General features: G+C 43.1%; 1 protein-coding gene across 1 annotated transcript in view; it reads right to left on the bottom strand.

The window, feature by feature from the left end:
• The window catches only part of LOC146834707 (uncharacterized), a 293,340-nt gene extending 280,023 nt beyond the window's left edge, over positions 1 to 13,317 (bottom strand). The window contains exons 1-2 of the mRNA XM_085602223.1: positions 13,172 to 13,317; positions 12,997 to 13,015 (exon numbers count right to left, since the gene is read on the bottom strand). Coding sequence (XP_085458349.1) covers positions 12,997 to 13,015; positions 13,172 to 13,225 — 73 coding nt within the window. The 5' untranslated portion in view covers positions 13,226 to 13,317. The remainder of the gene's footprint in view (positions 1 to 12,996; positions 13,016 to 13,171) is intronic.
• Between the last annotated feature and the right edge of the window lie 11,535 nt (positions 13,318 to 24,852).

Genomic DNA, 24,852 nt, shown 5'->3' with positions numbered 1-24,852 from the left:
TCTATCTATCTATCTATCTATCTATCTATCTATCTATCTATCTATCTATCTATCTATCTATCTATCTATCTATCTATCTATCTATCTATCTATCTATCTACACACACATATATATGCACACACACACGCACACACACACACACACACATATATATATTTCGTGATTTAGGGATGGGTAGGAGCAGGGGTATAGTTTCGTAAAGGTATTTTAGGGTTTCGGGTCGGTTTGGGGTATAGGTTGGTAAGGATATTTTTAGGGTGCAGGGGTGGGTAAGGGTATTAGGTGGTAATGGTATTTTTAGGGTTTAGGGGTAGGTAGGAGTACTGGGTTGGAAGAGTAATTAAAAAGGGGGTGGTTCATGGGGTCTCCTTCCAAAAATATTAAATATATATATATTTCATATTTGACTGGGGGAGAATGTTTGATTTGCTCTGCATTCCGTCAATCATGTGGGTGTTTCTTTTGCTTTCTCGCCCTAAGTGCGCCGGGTATGCCCAGATGTGGGTCCCGGGCTCACTGTGCCACTGGATTCAAGCTAGCCTGGCTGATGAGGGATGATGCCCCGAAACCGGTCCCAGGATGCTTGTTTCCGGTCCAGGGAGGACCTGGCTCAGCTGTTCGGTCTGGACTGTTCCCATGAGGCACAGGGTCAAGACTGATTTGCATATGGTTAGGTCTAAACTGGGGTGGCATAGTGAGCAAAAGAATGATGGATTTAATCCAGATCTATTGACTGGGGGAGAATGTTTGATTTGCTCTGCATTCCGTCCATCATCTGTGTGTCTTTTAATTGAGAAGAAGGCATATAAAAGGGAGCATGGATCTTATTGAATAAACATGCAGATGATTTTGACAGATTACTAAAACAGTAAAGCACCCATACTGTCCAATGCTTACAGATGAGACAACTCACTATGCTACCTTCCAAATTTGTACATGCAAGAATGCATTCTGGAAGTCTAATGTTGGCAGTAATACTCCTTGCACCACCAGAAGCCGAATCTTTTAGAAAGTCATGAATTTAAAATCTGATAGTGTAAATACATAGGTGGAAACCTTTGCAGTCCTAAACAAGTCACTTCCCCATCGAGATCTTCACTATGTAGATGTTGGAAAGCACACCTATGCCCCCTTCCTATAGAGGTTCTTGAGTTAGGATCTTCTTTAGGGTCATCTTCTGGATGTCCTTCTTCAAAGCGAGCAATTTGTAAGTATTAAAAGGCAAGTGTGTCAATATCATTCAGAACACTGAATGGTTCAAAGAAAATGTGATCTAATATTCCTTTGTCACTATTTCCATAACCTATTAGCATGCAATTACTGTTTCTCGGCTCGTGAAGAATCGTCGGATCCACTCTTCATAGTCAGGAATGCTGTGTCTTTGGAAGTAATGTTTAATTAGCATTGTAGTTCCCTCTACTAGATTAATACTTACTACTTATCCTATGCCTGGCCTCTTGAACCCAGATGCTGATGGCATGCTGAATAACCCTGATTGCAATGGAAGAAACACATTCCATTTGACGTGGTATGGGGTTTTCATAAAGGTGGCTTGTTGGACAACAGTAGGTTCCTGGTTGGGTTGCACTGGGAAGCTAGTCTTTGCAGGTGGCCTGGGCCTATGTTACAGAAATCCTTGGGAATTATGCAAACAGATTTGGATGAAATATGTGGCTCCAATGGATTGGATTGGATTTCACATGGTATTGGCTCCTGAAGGTTTCAAAAAGGCAGTCTGGTTTAGTAGTACTTTTAAATTATCTGTCAGTGTTTGTGAAAAAACCTTAGGAAACTACTTTTTTGTAGTCACTTCAATCCATCACTAGTGACAGGGAGCATTTTCCTAATTAATGACAATTGGCAGTTGTCTTTCTTGACAACTGTGTTTAGGGTGACTGAATGAAAGTTCTGAACCACAGATGACATCCAGGGTTGTTGCGTTTTGTGAAGTGGTTGGCTTGAAGGCCACTGGAAAGAAAGCACGTAGAGGTCTGACCAACCTAGTATCATTTGGTATATTTTTACTCTGTTCAAGCAAGGAAAGATTTGTTTCATCAAAAGGTATGTGTGTTCTGAGCATTCCACAATGTTGCTTGTGTGATTCCTTGAATGATTGTTGATTCTAAGTGAATTCACAGGTCATCATTAAATAATTAAAATTGGACCTGGTGATGCATATATGCCAGATTTGCAAATGGCTGGGTCACAACTGGGGCGGTGTGGTGAGCCAAACAAACAATAGATTAAACCCTTATCTGTGACTGGGGGTGAATGTTTGCATTGTTCAGCATTCCGTCCATCATTTGTTCTTTTTGCTTTTGTTGCTCTAAGTGGGAAGAGTATGCCCAGACCTGAGTCCCGTGCTTACTGTGCCACTGGATTCAAGCTAGCCTGGCTGATAAGGGATGATACCCCAAAACCGGGCCCAGGATGCTTGCTTCTGGTCCAGTGAGGACCTGACCTTTCCCGTTCGGGCTGGACTGTTCCCATGAGGAGCAGGGTTAAGACTGATTTGCATATGGCTGGATCTAAACAGTGGTGGTGTGGTGAGCAAACAATTGTGGATTAAACCCAGATCTGTGACGGGAGGTGAATGCTTGCATTGTTCAGCATTCCGTCCATCATCTGTGGAGGCACAGAAATATGTTATAGCAGAGGTCTGGGCAGTGGAGGCACAGAAATATGTTATAGCAGAGGTCACGTAGCAGACGCTGGTGGAATATCGCATTCTACACTATGAGTCAACTATTCCACTGTCACAATTAATTTTTGGGGGGATTAGCTGGACAGAAAAGAGGGGATGTAGGTTACTGTTGTTCAGGACAGGCCAATCTATTTGTGTAGAGTCTTTATAAACAATCATATGGTAAGCTATGTCAAAGGCTGAAGAGAAATCAAGAAGTACTATTGACACTGCTTGATTGCTTCCCTTCAGGGTGAATATGAAGCATGTATTGTCTCCATTCCTCGCAAGGGCCTGCGTCCCAATTACCAGGCATTTAATACATTGTTCTCCTTCATGTATTCTTGAAGTACATTCCTACGTCCTGCTCCAGAATTTGTTGAGGTACGTCAGATTAGAAATTGGACGAGAGTTCGTCACATCTCAAAGCTCATGTGAGTGCCACTTTAATGAAGCTTTTAGAACAGCCCATTGATGCAAACATCACACTGCTAGCTAAGACATCAACAACAAACACGTAAGTTGGACCCCTAAAACAATTGCCTTGGATGAGCACTGCTTCTGCAATCTCAGCAGCTTTCTGTTTACCCTAACAGATGCACACCAAAGAGATTTGCTTCTGTGGTGATTCTGTGCACTGGCTTTGAAGAGTATCCCGTATTTCATTGAATTCCCCACCTCATTTGTGTGGTTATCTCCATGCAATGCAGAATTGTAATATGTCTTATAGAGATTCTTTTATAATCACCTAAAGACTGAATAAGTACAGGACTGGATGGTAGTTGGCGTTGTTCGTTTTAAAAAAATCTACTGTGTTGCTTGCATGCCTTTGAGTGCTCCCATGTCTCATAGGAGAGTTCCTGTGTCTTTGTACCTCTGCTGCTTCCCTGAACGTGGTGGCAGTGGAGCATGCAACCTGTAGATCCAGAGGCACTTCTTCTACCGAGGTGAAGTGGTATCACCTTTCCCCACTTGCAGACCCTGGAGAAACCCGATCATGAGGTAATGACACTCCTGCGCACTCTCCCAAAGTTGTTCTTCTTGGATAAATGACATGTCTAAACCACGTCTTGAATGAAAAAAGTCCAGCAACCGACGCAAGAGATCACATGTCCCTAAACCTTTTAAATCAGTTGCTCTCCTGGGTGGGAATGTGTGACTTCAGCTTCATCTTCACAGGTCACTTTTTTTCTTTTTTCTTTGTCTAGATAACACCCAAAGTTGGACACGCATGCTTAAATGTTGGCCCTCTGCTCACTGCGCCATTAGACTCAATCTACACCTCACAAATGAGCCGCATTAGGCCGCAACTTGCCTGAGGTTGCTTGTGTTTCTGTCCAGAGGGGACCTGGTCTGACCATTCCAGCTGTACTCTTCCTATTGGTTGAGGACCAACTCTGATTTGCATATGGTCGGTCTCTGTCTGAAGTTTCATAGTGGGCAACAACAGTAGACCGGAATGTAGTCAGTTTCTGAGAGAAATAAAAGTGCTCCACCCATGAACGTTTTGTTTTCGTTAGTCTTTTGTAAGGCAAACAACACCCCTTAAGTCCACCTGAATGTTAATATTATGAATGCATGTCTAACACAACTCACTGTTCCCACACACTCTTGGTTTCTCAACCCTACATGGGGATACACTTGTATTTGGGGCTAACTAGTCCAATTAAACTACATTTTTAAAGTAGCAAAAAGATGGTGAAATCAACTGTGATTGGACCCTTTGTCTAGGTGAGCGTAAGTTGCAACTGGTGAGCATGTAATGGGTAAATTAATTTTACCATAATACCACAATGATGACAGTTATTACACAGTAACCAGGAGGTTGGATCTCTGTAGGGGTGGCTTGGAGAATAGCTCTTTATGTGTGAATGAGTTTAGATTAAACTGGGTCATAACATTGAACCCTGGTTGGGTGTCTCGGCAGGAGAAAACTTAAAAAACCCGTGCCTGAAAACATTACTTTTCATGGGTCAAGTTAGCCCCTAAAAAAGTGAAAACCTGTATAATACATGAATCACAAAAATGTATTCTACCACCTCATTGACTCCCTTTGGACTGGCTTATCCAAAATGAAAAAAACCCAAAGGAATTGTTTATGAACCCTCATACACTCTATTGGTGTCATACTTCATCATCGGGTCTTACCCTGGCCCCAATAAACCAGGGTGGGCTCAACCACCACCCAGGAAGCTCTTTGAATATTATTCCTAGAATGGTCTTAAATATTAAAAACACCTAAAGGACACTCTTTATTTTGAGTACCTTCGGTATAGTTAAAAATTGTAGGTATAGGGGTGTTCTTAGAGGGGTTACTACCCTACCACCCTAATGCTATTGCCGACACGTTTCAGCCCTTCAAATGGCTGTGTAAGGTCCTGGGACATCCTCAGGACTGCTTTATTTTGATGCCTCATCCTATAACAATAGGTCTCTAGTCGTTTGTTAGAAAGTCTTGTAATGTCAGTCAGTTGATATACATGCATCACAATATGTATACAGGCAGGCCTACTTCCCTATTCCATGGTTCTGGCATATATTAATGCCCTAAACGGTGTATGCTAACACCATAAATGGGTTGCCAGAGTCACTGGTAAATGAGTGGCCTAGTAGGTAATATGGTGGCATGAAACACTTGGCGTGAGTGTGACAACATGGACGCGCCTCCACCAAATCGTACATAGTCTCAGTACACACCACTTAGGGCTTTGGGAAATTCAACCAGGTCAAGATTTACCTTTTTACTTAACAAAGGTTTGTCACTTTCTCTCTTAAGTGTGTAAGTGCTACTTTACCAAGTTATGCTACATAATGGCCATATGACGCTGTCTATTCAAATACTGGGGCATTTTAAACTGTACCTCTGTCGCTGTACTCCAACCTTGTAGGGTTTTACTCTGAACCTCCTGCATGCCACTATAGCCTATGATTCTGCATTTCAGCATTGGGAGTCTGCCATTTGGCAGTCTATTCTGTGTAACTGCATAATATGCTTTAATGCAGGAACGGTACATTCTGATGCATTATCACCCTCATCTAACTATTTTGGTGCATTCGAAAGCTTGGATTTAGTCATTTGTGGTGGATAGGACCTGGGTGTAAAGTGGGCGGGGAAGCAGTTTCTTCAATATGTGACAACTCTTTCTAACTGCTATGAGTGTAGGTCATTTAAAACACACTAAGGGTTACTATATGTTGAAGAGTATCCCGTATTTCATTGAATTCCCCACCTCATTTGTGTGGTTATCTCCATGCAATGCAGAATTGTAATATGTCTTATAGAGATTCTTTTATAATCACCTAAAGACTGAATAAGTACAGGACTGGATGGTAGTTGGCGTTGTTCGTTTTAAAAAAATCTACTGTGTTGCTTGCATGCCTTTGAGTGCTCCCATGTCTCATAGGAGAGTTCCTGTGTCTTTGTACCTCTGCTGCTTCCCTGAACGTGGTGGCAGTGGAGCATGCAACCTGTAGATCCAGAGGCACTTCTTCTACCGAGGTGAAGTGGTATCACCTTTCCCCACTTGCAGACCCTGGAGAAACCCGATCATGAGGTAATGACACTCCTGCGCACTCTCCCAAAGTTGTTCTTCTTGGATAAATGACATGTCTAAACCACGTCTTGAATGAAAAAAGTCCAGCAACCGACGCAAGAGATCACATGTCCCTAAACCTTTTAAATCAGTTGCTCTCCTGGGTGGGAATGTGTGACTTCAGCTTCATCTTCACAGGTCACTTTTTTTCTTTTTTCTTTGTCTAGATAACACCCAAAGTTGGACACGCATGCTTAAATGTTGGCCCTCTGCTCACTGCGCCATTAGACTCAATCTACACCTCACAAATGAGCCGCATTAGGCCGCAACTTGCCTGAGGTTGCTTGTGTTTCTGTCCAGAGGGGACCTGGTCTGACCATTCCAGCTGTACTCTTCCTATTGGTTGAGGACCAACTCTGATTTGCATATGGTCGGTCTCTGTCTGAAGTTTCATAGTGGGCAACAACAGTAGACCGGAATGTAGTCAGTTTCTGAGAGAAATAAAAGTGCTCCACCCATGAACGTTTTGTTTTCGTTAGTCTTTTGTAAGGCAAACAACACCCCTTAAGTCCACCTGAATGTTAATATTATGAATGCATGTCTGACACAACTCACTGTTCCCACACACTCTTGGTTTCTCAACCCTACATGGGGATACACTTGTATTTGGGGCTAACTAGTCCAATTAAACTACATTTTTAAAGTAGCAAAAAGATGGTGAAATCAACTGTGATTGGACCCTTTGTCTAGGTGAGCGTAAGTTGCAACTGGTGAGCATGTAATGGGTAAATTAATTTTACCATAATACCACAATGATGACAGTTATTACACAGTAACCAGGAGGTTGGATCTCTGTAGGGGTGGCTTGGAGAATAGCTCTTTATGTGTGAATGAGTTTAGATTAAACTGGGTCATAACATTGAACCCTGGTTGGGTGTCTCGGCAGGAGAAAACTTAAAAAACCCGTGCCTGAAAACATTACTTTTCATGGGTCAAGTTAGCCCCTAAAAAAGTGAAAACCTGTATAATACATGAATCACAAAAATGTATTCTACCACCTCATTGACTCCCTTTGGACTGGCTTATCCAAAATGAAAAAAACCCAAAGGAATTGTTTATGAACCCTCATACACTCTATTGGTGTCATACTTCATCATCGGGTCTTACCCTGGCCCCAATAAACCAGGGTGGGCTCAACCACCACCCAGGAAGCTCTTTGAATATTATTCCTAGAATGGTCTTAAATATTAAAAACACCTAAAGGACACTCTTTATTTTGAGTACCTTCGGTATAGTTAAAAATTGTAGGTATAGGGGTGTTCTTAGAGGGGTTACTACCCTACCACCCTAATGCTATTGCCGACACGTTTCAGCCCTTCAAATGGCTGTGTAAGGTCCTGGGACATCCTCAGGACTGCTTTATTTTGATGCCTCATCCTATAACAATAGGTCTCTAGTCGTTTGTTAGAAAGTCTTGTAATGTCAGTCAGTTGATATACATGCATCACAATATGTATACAGGCAGGCCTACTTCCCTATTCCATGGTTCTGTCATATATTAATGCCCTAAACGGTGTATGCTAACACCATAAATGGGTTGCCAGAGTCACTGGTAAATGAGTGGCCTAGTAGGTAATATGGTGGCATGAAACACTTGGCGTGAGTGTGACAACATGGACGCGCCTCCACCAAATCGTACATAGTCTCAGTACACACCACTTAGGGCTTTGGGAAATTCAACCAGGTCAAGATTTACCTTTTTACTTAACAAAGGTTTGTCACTTTCTCTCTTAAGTGTGTAAGTGCTACTTTACCAAGTTATGCTACATAATGGCCATATGACGCTGTCTATTCAAATACTGGGGCATTTTAAACTGTACCTCTGTCGCTGTACTCCAACCTTGTAGGGTTTTACTCTGAACCTCCTGCATGCCACTATAGCCTATGATTCTGCATTTCAGCATTGGGAGTCTGCCATTTGGCAGTCTATTCTGTGTAACTGCATAATATGCTTTAATGCAGGAACGGTACATTCTGATGCATTATCACCCTCATCTAACTATTTTGGTGCATTCGAAAGCTTGGATTTAGTCATTTGTGGTGGATAGGACCTGGGTGTAAAGTGGGCGGGGAAGCAGTTTCTTCAATATGTGACAACTCTTTCTAACTGCTATGAGTGTAGGTCATTTAAAACACACTAAGGGTTACTATATGTTGAAGAATCGGATCTCAGAGATGTCAAATTTGGAAGTATATTTACCCTGCTTTATTCTGACTTTGGAAGTTCTCACCTCTCCCTAGCATATCAGATAGTAATGCCTAACATTACCGGGTCAGTGTACCCCTGCCAGAGGCTGCAGTGGTGCACGTTTTGCCTTTCCTTGGTGCTGTTGGTGTCCCTGCATCAGTGCACTGCGAGCCGGTCAGAGGGCAATGTAATCAATGAGGTTGGAAAGGTACCGCATGGTAAATCCTTGCCACCCTATACCATAGCTATAAGTGCATCGCAAACCCATGATTGAAAGATAATACAGCAATCTCAGTGCACTGTGCAATATGCCAAAGTTTGGCAATTGAAGATGCAGGGTAGCCAGTAGTATAGGTGAAACAGGATAAGGTTTATTCTAAAGGTAGGAGTCTCAGGTTACAGGTAAAGATGGTTGTAAATAAACCAGAAAGCCCCACCGGGAGCAGTATCCTTGCTGCTCAGCCCATGCACTCTAACTGACATTCACTCATCCAGGCACACATTAGCATTCTAATTGCATCACACTCACTCTGGCTGAGCAGCAGGGAACATAAACTGAGGAGGGAATGCTTGGAATAGGGATGAAGACACCACACATCTACTTTCTTTACGGAAAAATAAAATATATAAATCCAGGTTAGACAGTAAGAATCAAAATCCATAAAATGAGAACAATGCATGGGGCTGTCCAAATTCAATCACGCAATTCATACAAATATAAGGACGGGAGAAGAAAACAGTGATACAAGGTTAAGAGTAACACATACATACATCCTTGGGGACAACCCCCCCCCCCACTCAGCAGACATTAAAACATAGAGGAGCACATACAAAAATGATAACTCACAGTAGAGTTGCCTATTCTGCAGCATAGCACGAAGGTGCTATATGTGTGCCCAAATGGATGCCATACACCTGCTATAGGCAAAACATATGCCCCTGGGGGTGCAACACATATGCCCCAAAGAAAAGGTTTGGGTACAAAACAAATGCCCCATCACCATATCATAGCACAAGGATGTTAAACGTGTGCCCCAACGGATGTCATACACCTGCCACAAGCAAATCATATGCCCCTGGGGTGCAACCCATGTGCTCCAAAGGAATGGTTTGAGTGCAAAACAAATGCCCCATTACCAACACCTGTAATGAGTTGTAGATTAAGAATTTGCTTGAGTAATAACAAACAAGCCCCACCCAAAGCAACATTTGGGTGTGAGAAATATACCCCATAACTTTTAAATGCAAGAACGGTTTGGGCTGCAACGCAAAGGCCCGGCACCCACAACAGTAAGTAAGTACGGTTTAGGCTGCAGAATCCTTGCCCCATCACCAGGTCCTGTAAGAATTGATTGGGATGTGATATACATGCCCCAGCTCAAGTAAAAGTAAATAGCATATGGATAAGTAACATAACCCCCACAACAGGTAACAACATGTAACATTTGCATAAGGTTCAACACTCACACTGTATACTGCATAACACAAAAACAGCACACAGGGGGTTAATCCTTAGGAATTTAGGGATAAAATCCACTAATCAAATTAGCAACCACACACTGAGTAAATGCAGTGTACAGCAGCCCATCATAGATCAGACAATTAAGCAAAGTATACAGAAGTGGACAGAAAATCAAGATTAGCACCCAGCCAGGCATTAACACGATCTCCAGGTGGCACAGAGTTATATACGACAATAACAATAAATGTTCCTGGTGAGCGAACTCTCACCCGGAATTGTTTTAAAGCGTAGGATAATAGGAGGCCCTGCACAGCATTTACACAGTCACAGGTGGAAGTAATTGTGATTTTGAAGTAGGCATATCCAAAGGTATACAAAATAAGGACAAATACCAGGTCCCTTGAAATGTTGGCGTCAAAGCTAGCCTAGGTTGAACACAGCCGCGTTCCGTACAGGTAAGAGTGATGGGGCCTGGTGAGGGGGGATTTTGACGGTCAATTACCAGGGCAAATGTATTATTTATTTAATTTTCCCTGGTCATCGTCCGTCTAAATCATCCCCACCCAGCCCCACCGCCCTTCCCTGCACGGGCCGCGCGTGGTTCAACACCTCCCACAAAGTCGTTTTATTTATTTATTTATTTATTTACGACACCGTTACACATAGAAGGCTGAGGCACTGCTCCTCAAGGGATCTCTGTAGCTGTGACGATGAATGAAGTTCACAGTAAGACAACGTAGCTTCAGATATGAAGCGTTGCCCTGGAAACTCTTGCGTCTCGCACAGCTCTGCCTGGTCGGACAATTGTATTATAGGTGTCACCAGGGAAAGTACATAGCGTGCATGTTCAATCCACTTGGAGCATGACTTTGACCGATTTGTCAGTGCAGTGTACCAGCTCAGTAACAAAGAATGAAGATTGCTGTATAGGGACTGCAGAGAAAATTGCAAAGTAACTAGGGCGCACCTCAAGGTAGGAGTCTCAGGTTACAGGTATGAAAACTGGAAAATCCCACCGGGAGCAGCATCCTTGCTGCTCAGCCCATGCACCCCGACTGACATTCACTCATCCAGGCACACATCAGCATTCTAATCACATCACACTCACACTGGCTGAGCAGCAGGGAACACAAACTGAGGAGAGAAGGCATGGCATGGACATGAAGATACCACACCAAGCAGCATACTGCAACAAGATAACATGCTGTCCTATAGTGAGGAAGAAACACGAAGCATGTGTCCCCGCAAACACAGTAGGCACTTTTGCCTACACCGTGAGGGTTACCTGATGCCGTTACCAGCTTTTCCATCAAATAAAGAGAACATCTCCAAGAAAAGTGACTCTACCTAACCACAGAACAAGCGGAAGAGATCCTGAGAACATATCCAAGACAGAAAGGTGCAGTTTGCAGGTGCATGACCCGGAGCATTCGGCCCTTTGTGTTTAGCTGCACTGTTAAGGACAGACTCGGGGAAAGAGAAGCGAGGTGATCTCAAGGTAAATCAAAGCCCGCTCATTTCAGGGCCTAAACTTTCCAAAACTTAAATATGTACAATATGTGTCCCCCATTGTCACTTCAAGGGATATCTCAACAAAATGACAAGTACTATCCATGCAACTTGAGCTGTAGCGGAGTAGGGGTTATGAGGTTTAGACTCCAGACCAGACTGGAGAAGAAACACTTTGGGGGAACTCTGTCAGGACTTCAAGATAGGAAAAGCATCACATGTGTGGGCGGGTATCACCGTGATCACAGAGGATGGGGGGTGGTGGGGATATGGCCTCAGCCTACCACTCCTAGAGTCCAACATTCTTTTGTCTATGCAAAGATTTACATATTTCTTGCCATATTCATGAATCCGATATTCAGGAATAGATTATTTCTCGACTTTAAGGAATCACAATTTACCAAGAGGTATGTATTTTCCAGTTATAGCTGATCAAAAGTTCAGCTCACCAGAAGAAAGTCTGAAAACTGGTTTAAAAAACATTGATACAAATAGGTTTTTGCCAATTTGTATTTCAGTATATGAATACATTGACAATTAATGCGTATGTATCTTTATTCATACAGACACACACACCCATGTAATTATGGATGTACTTTAATACACACACACACAGTATAAAAATTACTTATGTTTTGATGTACACAAAAGTATAGTTAGCTATGCATACACAAACCCTGAACGCAGTCGGAAAAATGGACACCCCTAGGAATATAAATACAAATATGTGTATAAATATTTGCACACACAAAGGTACCCATATATGTACAATAGAAATACGTATGTCTTTATGTATGGTACACAGTACGTACAATATAAATATGTATACTCATTTATCGTGTATTTATCAATTTCGAAAGATTGATAAAGACATGAATAACTGTGTTGTACCTACATGTGTGGAAATACATATGATATATATACGCAAGATACCTATGTATTTTTCTCTATGTTTTTCAGGGACACTAACTAACAGATGACTCTATATGAAAAATGGGCGCATGCATAAATACATGTAAATGCAAATGTGTGGAGGCATACATGCACATAGACACACTGATGTGTGCGATAGCTGAATATACAATGAAATGCATCACATGTATGAATATAAAATAGTATACGTGTCTGGAGTCGTGTGACGATATCAGGGTTAACTTAAAAATCGCTGAATATCTAGATGAATGGATTATAACACGTGTATTGTTATTTGATATTTAATGGGGACAGTCGTGGTGGGTAATTACTGGTTTCAAGTCCAAAAAGAAATTGTGCACTATGAAGTGATGGTAGGTATATAAATTAAGTCCCTTATCAAACATTAAAAATGAGATTTTGTACAATGTCGTGAACGATTCTTAAGACGCATGTGTATTTGTGTAGACATAACATATATTCGAGGCATTGCTTTTCTTTGAAACGTGCTTTGTGGCTGCAGCCTATTGCTTTGAAGTAATCGGAACTGACTATCTTTTCTTCGTAGCTTCTCATACTTCTTTCTCGTGTTTACTTGCAGCGAGTACCAATCAGAAGTTTAGCAAAAAAGAAGAAAAATCTACTCACCACTCTGACAAGAGGAAAACTAAAAATAGAAAAAGAAAAGTGTAAGCTAACTTAGAATCAAAAGCATGGACTCTTCATAAAGCGCACATTTTCATTGATGCTGACGTAGGTCTGCTTAACATCGTAACAATTCATGCATTACAAATAAATAAAATATGGCAATAAAACAATTTACCTGTAAAAACGTTGCAATAAATAAATAGACTCCTAAAAGGTGTGGGCTCTCCATTCTTCAGGTCCTTCTCATATTTTTACACGGGGGAAGTGATGAGAAACAGCATGGAGACCGCCCGTGTGGCCGTGGAGCTTGTGTTACTGTAGAGGTCTTTGAGGAATTGTCTTTAAATGGCCGGGAAGGACCAATCCAGGCGTCAGAAAAAGGGCACATTCAGCGCGCGCGCCGCAGATGAGCGGCCACGCCCTGGCCTCGTGAAAGCCAACCTCGCCCACTGTTGAATAACTGGAGGGCCTGCTCCTCTCTGGCATCCGCAACAATGGAACTCAGGCAAATATGTAATTACAGAGGTTTCCTCTCTAGAACAGTTGCTTGTATGAAAGAAATCATTCGGATTTACAGTTATTAGCCATCAGCTGCCTTCCCCAATGCAGATACGAATTTTAACATGAACATACTTCACTTTTATTTCACCTCAGGTAGGTTGCTTTAAGAGCCGGTGGTTACCTAACAGGAAACAATGGTATGAACAGTAGTTGGAATGCAGTTATCTAACCCGCAGCTCGATTACAGGTTTAGGGGCCAATGGCAGTACCTGCTACTCAAGGTCCCTTTTGTCTGGGTTGAGTGACAGCTCGGTAGGCGTGCTGCTCTTCCGGTCAAAAACTTCAACACTCAACCTGACCTCATTTTTAGAATATTTTGACCTTGTAAGTTATTCTAGGCCTATACAGAGGCAACACCGTTAGTCATCCTAACCTCCTCCTACTGTTAAGAACTCCCCCCCCCCCAAAAACATTTCTAGACCCTTCCCTCTTCTAACTACCCAGTACCCACTATTCCATACCAATCCAAATAACAGACTAACATGTCCACCGCTCAAATTAATTTCATATTTCCATATGCTGATTCCCCACTAATCCTGTTTGGGTTCCCGAGTAGCATGCTACCCGCCGAAAAGCACATCAACGCCTCATCAGGGGTAGCAAGCGCTATATAAATGCAAACCCTTCACTCTTCTATCCATCCACTATCCTTTTCGAACTAAATAACAGACTAACATACCCATGGCTGAAATTAATTTCAAATTTCCCTATCCTAATTCACAACAAATCCTTTTTGGGTTCCAGAGTAGCGTGCTGCTCGCCGAAAAAGCGAATGCAATTACAATTACAATCAGTAATGTGCTTGCTATTCAACGCTTTTTGAACTGGAAAGTTGCAGAGAGGGGTTTGCTATTTTAATGGCGGCTGGTTTTGCAGAAGAGTGGTGAGGCAGGGCGAGCGGGTAGCGGGGGTACAGGAGACGGACGGATGACACAAATAAACAATAAAAAAGACAACTCACCTGCCACCAGGTGTGCAACTAGACCCGAAATTCGGGGAGGGCTAAGACTCCCAGCCAGGGCTGGTCCTAGCACTGGTCGAGCACGGTGTAGCAGTCTTTTTTGGCACCCCTCCCCATTTCCTCCTTCTCCATGAATTACCTCACTACCACTCACCAACAATGCACCTCATCTCTCTATAGCCGCTTTCTGACAACCATTTCGATTTTTGTAGAGGGCTACTTGTACTTTACTTACACTCAGTTCTGTGAACTGCATGGTACATGTTCTTTGTAGCAGTCACATTAGATCTCTGCACTGTGTGGGTGACAGGAGTGCCCGTGTGAGAGCACGGTGAGCGATGCAACAGTGTGAGAGAAGGGTGAGAGGAGTGACTGCAGGGCGAGCGAGGTGACCATAGGAATTTGGGTGCGGATGTAAGTGCAGAGTAGGATAAATTAATGTATGGTTAGAGATGGGCTTGTTTGAGTGAGATTGCAGAGTGAGCAGTAAGGTGGAGAGGTGAGTGAAGTGTCCTATGAGTGCAGGGTGAGTAGTGTGCTCGTGTGACTGCAGAATGAGGTACAGGGTGAACAGCACAAGTGCATTGTGAGTGCAGAGTGATCACTGTGAGTGCAGAGTGAGCGGTGTGCTCATGTGACGGCAGGGTAAGTGGAGGGAGAACGGTGTGACTTCATGGCGAGTGGCATAAGTGCTGTGTGGTCATTGTAAGTGCAGGGTGAATGGTGTGAGTGCATGGTGATCAGTGTGAGTGCATTGTGATTGCTGTAAGTGCAGGGTGAGTGTGAAAGTGAAGTGCATGAATAACGAGTGAGTTGTCTGAATGCAGGGTGCATTCCCAGACACTTGAAGTAACTCAGCATGTTATTAAGGGCTGGCATAGGGTGTGAGATATAAGTTAAACTATTGCTATTAAGGCATTATTCAGGGACAGGGTCGGACTGACTGTAACGGGCACGTGCGTTTTCTTCGTGGGCCGGAAGGGTGGGGGGCGGTTTTGGACAATTGGCAGCCATTTTTAGGTACAGGGAGCTGGTTTTGCAGCAGCGCTGAAAATCGGCCCCCTGTACCAAAAGCAGCTGCAGTGTTTTCCACGTGCACCCCCAGCCCCCACCCCACTCCCCCTCCCCCTCCCCTGCAGCCGGTCCGAATCAATTAGCAAGGCCGGTTAGCGTTCTCAGTCTGGCCCTGTTCAGGGATTGAGGGGGCGGAAATAAATATTGTGCTCATCCTGCAACAAACTTCCAGCCTTGCGATTAGGGCTGCCAGCTCATTATATTGATGTCCCAGACATTACGAAAATAAGCACTCACCTAAAGCCTTTTTTCAGCATTTATCTGCGCATACTTGGAACAGCAAATATAAATAGAAATCACTTTTAATTGTGTTCTAGGGCTGCCTGAATGATCCAGGGCTGATATTTAAAGGGCGCAAAGACAGAAAAGTCACATTACATATGAATACATATGTTTCTTTATTTATAACCGTATTGACTATCAAGACGATGTCTTTGCAGGCTCTCTAAAGAACAAATGGCTGGAATTTTTCTTTTAGCAACCCCACTTTATATTTCGATGCATAAAATGCATTCTCACACTATGGCAGTTAATGTAAAATACAAATATAAGGAATAGGCAGAGTGGGGGCCCAGGGGGTACAGGAACCAGGAAAAAAAGGCTTGTTAAACAATTTACAATACATATGTAAGTATGCAAATGGTCTTTGAAAAACCTGTGAAAAACGTGGACGTGCCAGAGATAAGACCCCAGACACTGCCCAGCTGAGCCCACAGTAGCTGGAGCTGCAACAGCCGGGCTGAGACACCCGACGGAGGGGCTGAAGCCCTCTCAGCCCTATGGGCGTTGCACGCCTTCCTGCCGCATCACCGGATCGACGCATCACGCTCTTCCAGGCTCCTCTTCTCCACAAGCACAGGCTCCACTGGCCAATCCTGACGCTGCTCTCATGCTGCTGGTGGCAGCATGAAAGCAACATCAGAATTGGCCGGAACGCTAATGATTTGCGCTCCCAGTGAGACTGGGAATATGTGCTTGCTCTCTACAACCCGGGAACGCAGGTGGGTTGGAGAGAGGTTCACTGCACATGGCGGTTTGGCCGGCCTGGAACTGAATAGCAGTGCTATACCCCATCTCTCGTGCTCCCCCCCACTCGGCACCGTATCGCCCCCAAAACTCAGTGGTAGAATAAAAAGAAAAAGATAATAAACTAGGTGTATTATCGTTTTCTTTTTTGTGTTTAAGGCTCCTTGCGGGGGGGTGACACTCTTCCGCCATAGAGGAGAAGTTGTCACTGGTTATTTGCCAGATCAATGACCAGTGATTTCCTTTATTGTTTGCATCCATTTCAAGCATGAGATTGGAGAGAGGTTAGAGAGAATAAATGTTTCGCAGAAAAGTAGAAATGGTATTAAAGTGATTTATAAGAGAAGAGGTTAGTCTATGCCGTGTGGACGACTACAGATACCACTGGGTATCTCAACCTTACTTGCAGAAATGGTAGTGAAATTGGTCTTTAGAGAATAGTATTTGCAAATGGTACCTTATATTTGTTCATAAAGTAACTCAGAAATCTAAAACAAGTGCTGAGGTGAATGAAAAATAATGAGAGCTCAAGGACAAGAAGGCGATATTTCAGCTGTGGTTGGTGATATGGAATTTACATAATTTAGTGGTCATTCCTGCTATGCACAGTCCTACACATATTAAGGTTTCACACCTACCAGAGTACAGAGGCTGAGAAGGTGTTGGCCCTTTTCAGAGTGCAGACCTTCCTCAGAATATATGATTATATGTTATTAAGCAATGCTGCATCACAAACATAATTATTCTTGCATTTAGGTAAACTGAAAGATCACTTTAGTCTCAATCCATTTAACACATGTAGCACATAAATCTCCATACTTGAGCAAATGTCTGTATAAATATTGAGTAAAATAAAAACAATGAAAGGAATCTACTCATAAAAAATGTTTCACAATATGCAATTAATACAATGGTCTAAGCCAGACCAGGAAACAGCCGCAAATTTTGTTGCGTGCACTGCATCGCATTTGGGGAGGCAGTGCACGCACCGAAATTCGTTTTATTTATTTATATGTGTACTTACCTGAAAACCTCCATAATCCATAGTTTACTACCCCCCACCCTGCCCCTCTCCCTCCCCACGTCACCGCCCGGCAGCTACTCCCACTACCAACCGTGGCTGCCAGGAAACCTAGTGTTGGTGAAGTGTTCAAGCCTTCCTCACTTTCCCTGACCTGCTCTGTAGTTCATTGACAATGGGGTAAAATAGCAGCTGGGTCTACGAATGTCACTCTCCACTCTCTACAGAAACTCCTCCACACCTAGTGATCATTTAGTAGCTCCATATAGCTTACTGTAAGCCTTGTGTCTTTGCTGATGCCTGCCTTAGATATCTCAGTAACTCATCTATAAACATTTTGAGAACTGTAAGCAATTAATATCACTTGTAAATCATTTAACACATTCTTTCAACTAGATCCTGATAACAGCTAAGTGATTAAAATGAAAAACAGAAAAAACACACAAGCATCCAAATGAAAAAATGTATTCATAAAAATGCATACATGAAAAGCAAGACAAATAAAACATTGCAACCAAGTGAGCGTATAAATCAAAATGGAGAACGACTTACCTCAGCATCATCTGGAACATCATACCTAGCGCTAAACAATTAATTGGATGATACGCACAGAATTAAACACACATACACTACCAAACATTTGCATAAAGCTGAATGCCGCTGAATATGCCAGTGCTACGTAAATTACTTGGGTTGTGAATGGGGGTTAGCCACAGAACCTGGTCTTTGCCCAGGACCTGTCATTGCTTTTTAATGGTTTGTGGACCATATCATAGCACTTATGAACCCTTGGCGATACATGCACCATTGATAGACCATTCGTGGTATCCACGGAGTCAGCGAACCCTACGAAAGGTCCAGCACAGGTCAATGAAGGTTGCCGCCAGTTTCAAAATCCCTGAGTTCATAGTCCCTGGCCATGAAGCTTGCCATGGGTATTTGGTCCCTGGCTAAGAAGCTTGCAGTGAGTCACAGTCTCTGGCCAGGGTTTGCATATACCAGGGGCATTCAGAGGTCTGCAAACACAGCAGGAGAATTACCAACTGTGTTGCATTTTTAAAACAATTATTCACAGAAGCCCAAAGTGAGCCATGGGGTCATAGGATGCTCCCACTGACTCTTTTATAATCCTCACATTTTTCAGAACACAGGGACCGAGTCTTACTCCTAATGTCCTAAAATTACGGCTACAACATTTTTCCTGACACTGTGACAAGCCAACCAAGGGGCTTTGTTTCACAGACTTCACTTTGGGTTTGAAGACCCAAAACAGATGATGGGAGTAAAAGCTCTTTTTAATTAGATGTGAATACTTTATGAATTTTGGGTCCACGGAGGTCTGCGAATCTGGGTTTGCAAACATCTGTTAATTAACAGTTTTGTCTGGAAACTCTGACCTAACTATTAATATGATAATCTCATCAGTGATGTAATTAATGATATCATTTGAAATGTCATCAGTGATGCCATAAATGATGCCATAGAACATGTCATGAGTGATGTAATATGTGAGGTCATTAGCAGTGCACAGCGGGGGGCAAGGTATAGTTAGCTCTGCTAACTGTAACTGGTGTATTTCTGTGGTTTTTTTAATTCAAAACGTTAATGTAGACACTGAGATATTCACCTAACCTTTGTTTTTCAGTGAATATATATATATATATATATATATATATATATATATATATATATATATATATATATATTACCTACTGGCGGTCACCAGTAGGTAGTTATAGTTAGGACCTATTTTCCATAGGAAATTCGCAACATTCTATTCCCATTAATTTTTGCGCTGGTTGACGAATCTTCGCGAAATTTTCAAAACTCATGGGGCGCTCCGGTCCACTCCTGTCTTCAAAGTTTCGGGGTGATTCGTCAAGCGGGGGCCGAGACAAAAGGGGGCTCCCAAAAGGTGTTTTCCCGATGCAATTTCCCATAGGAAACTTTAGACACGGCTTCAGCCCGAACTGCACCAAATTTGGCAAAAAGGTAGCTCTTGGTTCAGAAAGATCCCTTTTTGTTAAATGGTGTAAATCTGTTCAGTAGTTGCTGAGAAAATCAAAATTAAAAAAGTTTCGATATCTATGCCCGTGGAGGATCTGTGCACTCTCCCGATCACGAGCTGCATGCTAATTGGCTGTCAGCACTCCAAACCAGGAAGTGTTGGCAGCCATCTTGTGTCTCAGTAGAACCGAGGCACAAAAAATCAGTGAAACAAACGCAAAAAAAGAGAAAAAGGGGGAGGGTAGAAACACCCTGACCCCTTAGGCCTGCTTAGGGGGTCCCACAAGGACCCCCAGGGCGCCCATTTTTTTTTTTTAAATCGGCAAAATCCACGGAGGATCCGCAGATCCGGTGGAAAAAAAACCCGCAGCGCGGGCTACCACGCTTCGTTACTATTTAGCCCCAGGGAGGGCCAAGTCCTGGGGGCAATATTATTATTGTAATGAGGGGCCCAGAGGGGCACCCCAGCCTCAGGGACCGCCACCCCGGGGCTTTAAAGGAATATGTGTGGGGGGGCTCACAGCCCCCCCAGCCCCGGGGACTGCCCCACCCCGGGGCTTCTAAAATAAATGGTTGGGGGGGCTCAAAGATCCCCCAAGCCCCGGGGACCGCCACCCCCGGGGGTTTCTGATAATATTTGCGGGGGGCTCACAACGCCCCCAGCCCCAGGACATCCAACCCCGGGGCTTCTAAAATACATGGGTGGGGGGGCTCAAAGGCCCCCCCAAGCCCCGGGGACCGCCACCCCCCGGGGCTTGTGTTTTGTTAAAAAAAATAAAAATAGAATGACCTGTGTGGGGGGGCTCGAGCCCTCCCACACGCCCCGGGGACCGCCACCTCCCCGGGGCTCTAAATATTAAAATTGGGGATCCGTTACGCACCCCCTAGCCCCGAGGACCACCACCCCCCCGGGGCTTTGGTAATGTTGGGAGGGGGTCACGCTACCCCCCTCCTGGAGCCCTGTCTTGGCCCTGGGGACCGCCACCCCCCAGGGCCGGCTCCTGCAGTGTCCCGGGGTGCCCACCCCCGGGACACTGCAGTTTGCTATGGCAGGGAGGGAGCCTCTCACTTTGTGTATAAGTGACTGCATGGGTTGGTGAGTAGCTACATGAGTGTCTATATGGGTTATTACTTAGTTTTTCGAGTATCAGTATGAGTGTCTGAGTGTCTGTATGGTTCAGTGGGGGGTATTACTTAGTGCATAGATGAATGAATGAGTGGGTCACTGTTTGTATGTGTTGAAGACAGTATGTGTGCAGGACTGTATAGGTGTATGAGTGTGTGTATGGGTGCGTTAGTGAGTGAATGACTGTCTCAATAGTGTCTTTATAAGTAACTACATCTATTTTAAACTAGTATATGTGAGTATTGCTTTATATAAGTGAGTATATGTGAGAGTGAGAGATTTGAAGACTTCCTGTACGAATAAGTATGTGTTTCTACAAGTGATTGCTTAAAAGAGTAAGTATGTGTAAGTTTCTGTAGAAGTAAGTGTGGTGGTGTGTGTATAACTGTATATGCAAGTAAATGGATGTTTGATTCTTTGTTAGCATGAGTGACTATGTGTGTGAGTAACTCTATGGATGAGTGGCGGTGTGTAACAAGATGTATAGGTGTATGAATACATATGATGAGTGAGTACATGTATGAGTGACTGTATAGTACTGTTGGTGAATGAGTGTATATGTATATAGATCTTGGAATTACTGAATAGGTTGTTGTAACTGGTATTGGTATGTCCATTGTTTTTAAAATTTTAGTTTCTATTTTTGAATGTGTGTATCAAAGGTTATATTAGGGTGAGAGGAGGTCTGCCACTCTATCACAAGGATGATGTCATCAGTGATGTCATTTGAGATGTCATCAGTGATGTCATGAGTGATGTCACTGACCATGTCATGAGTGATGCAATATGTGACGTCATCAGCAGTGCATTGCGAGCGCGCGAGTTATAGTTAGCTGAACTAACTATAACGGGGGATATATATATATATATATATATATATATATATTATATATATATTATGTATATATATGTATATATATGTATATATATATATATATATATATATATATATATATATCAAGCTCCTGTTTTGCACCCAAGATCAAGGCACTCAGAGGCGGGTGCTCGTCGTGGCGGTGCTCCACGTTAAAATCAGCGCTCCAAGACTTAATCACCTTCCCAAGTAAAGTCCAGCACTCGGGGGGTATCGTCACTGCTTTTTAATCAGCCACACAGAAACAGACGCGTTTCGGAAATTCCTTCGTCAGTGTTTACATTGATCGCTACATGGAGGGATTTTTTAATTATTCACGTGATTAAAGCAACGACATCGACAACGGTATATGTTGATCATATTGCACAAACCGTAGCGGCCATCTTTGCATGGTACTCTATATACAGATTAATGCATTAATGCCATAGCTACCGTAAATTTTGGAGACATATTCCTCTCTCAGCCCAAATTACACTGCTCGAGGAAATATGTAAATTCGTTTTAAACAAATGTGGTGCCGCTCAGCATAGTATATCATATATATCCACACAAAATATATCGCTGTATGCAACGAGTCTCCAAGATCATTGCTCGTACTCAACAACCTTTAAACCGTGTATCGGTATTTCCAAGTATGCCTTACATACAATGCTCAACCTAAGATATATCTTAAGACATTCTATATAGTAAATACTACCAGATCCTAAATAGGTACTGATTATAAAATGTTCCACCGTGGATCGGTGGCAGCGAGAGCAATTCCACAATTGTCATAAACTCCAAAACCTAATAACATTTAGATGTGAACATAAACATTTTAGTGCAATATGTCAAATATAACTGAAATGTTGGTCAAGAGAAATTGTAGAGCATAGTATTAAAATCAGATCATCTACCTAGGTGGACTGCAAGTTCCTCCCCACTATTAAGTCCATTTGGTGCCTTAGTCTGCAGATCAATTATATAACGGGATTCTAATCTCCGCAACTTCAGTACCCTGTCCCCACCTCTCAAGCTAACAGTTACATGGTCCACACCAAAATATTGCAACAGTTCCCTGTTGCTCTGATGTTTAAATGCAAAATGTCTTGCTATAGGATAAATAATATCCTTGTTGGCAATGGCACGTTGATGTTCCAGAATGCGTAGCTTTACATTATGTATGGTGCTCCCTATGTACCTTAGCCCGCAAGGGCAGACTAAACAATATACCACATGCGATGTTAAACATGTGATACATTTTTTGATCGCTTTATGTTTTGTAACGCCTGGGATGGTATAATTCAGGACTCTTTTACTATTAGTGCAACCCCTGCATTTCCCACAGGGAAAGAAACCTTTCATGTCTTTCAATGTTCCTGTCGTCTGTGTGGTGGGTGGCAGGTGGCTCTGGACCAACTTATCCTTAAGCGATCTCGCTTTACGGAAAGTAATTAATGGTGCTGGAGGAATGTCCCTACCTATTACTACATCCGTTTGGAGGATATGCCAGTTCTTTTTCAGCATTTTCCTTAAAATGTTGGCATCATCTGAGTATGTGGTAATCATACGAAAGGTGCCACTTTCTAGATCTAAATTTTTTCTTCCACTGCTTCCTACTTCCTTAGCTTTTAGAAGCTCTTTTCTGGGAATTCTCTGCACTTTCTTATATGCAGCCTTTAATAAATCTGGTTCATGGCCTCTCGTTCTGAACCTAGCTAGACATCTATCTGCTGCCATTTCGAAATCCATGTCACAAGAACAATTTCGTTTTAAACAAAGGAGTTCACCATACGGTATGCTATTGATCAATTTGGGAGGATGACAGCTGTCAGCATGAAGGATCGAATTGCCGGCAGTAGGTTTTCTATACAATTCAGTCTCCAATGTCCCATCCTTAACATACACTCTGAGATCTAGATAGTTCACTGCCACTGAACTGAGTTCATGTGTAAATCTCAGGTTCAAGTTGTTATCATTTAGTTCATGAATGAATTCATCCGCTTGTTCGACTGACCCTCTCCATACCAGGAAAAGGTCATCGATATAGCGATGCCAGACAACCACATACTCCGCACATTTAGCCCTACTCCCAGCAAGGGCCACCTGCTCCTCCCACCAGCCAACGAATACATTCGCATTACTGGGGGCGAAGCAGGTGCCCATCGCCGTCCCTGTGTATATATATGATATACTATGCTGAGCGGCACCACATTTGTTTAAAACAAATTTACATATTTCCTCGAGCAGTGTAATTTGGGCTGAGAGAGGAATATGTCTCCAAAATTTACGTTAGCTATGGCATTAATGCATTAATCTGTATATAGAGTACCATGCAAAGATGGCCGCTACGGTTTGTGCAATATGATCAACATATACCGTTGTCGATGTCATTGCTTTAATCACGTGAATAATTTAAAAATGCCTCCATGCAGCGATCAATGTAAACATTGATGAACGAATTTCCGAAACGCGTCTGTTTCTGTGTGGCTGATTAAAAAACAATGACGATACCCCCCGAGTGCTGGACTTTACTTGGGAAGGTGATTAAGTCTTGGAGCGCTGATATATATATATAATATAATTATCTACTGGCGGTCGCCAGTAGATAGTTTTAGTTAGGATCGTGTTTCCATAGGAAATCCGCAACATTCTATTTGGAATATCTTTGGCGCCGATTGACGAATCCTCGCAAAATTTTCAAAATAGGTGGGGCGCTCCGCTCCTTCCCTGAAAGTCTTGGGGGGATTCGTCAAGCGGGGGCTGAGAAAAAGGGGGGGTCCCAAAACGCGTTTTCCCCATGCATTTTTCCAAAGGACCTTTAGTCCAAGCTACAGCCCGAACGGCTGAACAGAATTCCTTTAAATTTGGCAGAGAGGTAGTCCTCAGGTCAGGGATGTGCCTTTTGCAGGTCTGGTGTAAATCTGTTCAGTATTTCCTGAGAAAATAGCATTTAAAAGCATATATATATCTATAGGCGCGCTCCGTGCGCGTACGGTAAAACTTACCGTACGCGCACGCTGCCGTGCGCGAGCGCGATTCTGATTGGTTGTTAGATCTTAGTAAACATTCGAATCGGTCGAAACCAGGAAGTGTCGGCCGCCATTTTGTCTCTCGCAGTCTGAGGGGGTGAAAAACAAAGGTGGAGAACGTGAAAAGGGGGCAGGGTGGACAGTTCCTGACCCCCTAGCCTTTGTCAGGGGGTCCCAGAAGGACCCCCAAGGGCC

Source organism: Triturus cristatus, chromosome 4_2 (assembly GCF_964204655.1).
Source record: "Triturus cristatus chromosome 4_2, aTriCri1.1, whole genome shotgun sequence".
Classification (NCBI taxonomy): domain Eukaryota; kingdom Metazoa; phylum Chordata; class Amphibia; order Caudata; family Salamandridae; genus Triturus; species Triturus cristatus.
The sequence above is the reverse complement of the archived record's forward strand: the minus strand, read 5'-3'. Positions and strand labels throughout refer to the sequence as shown.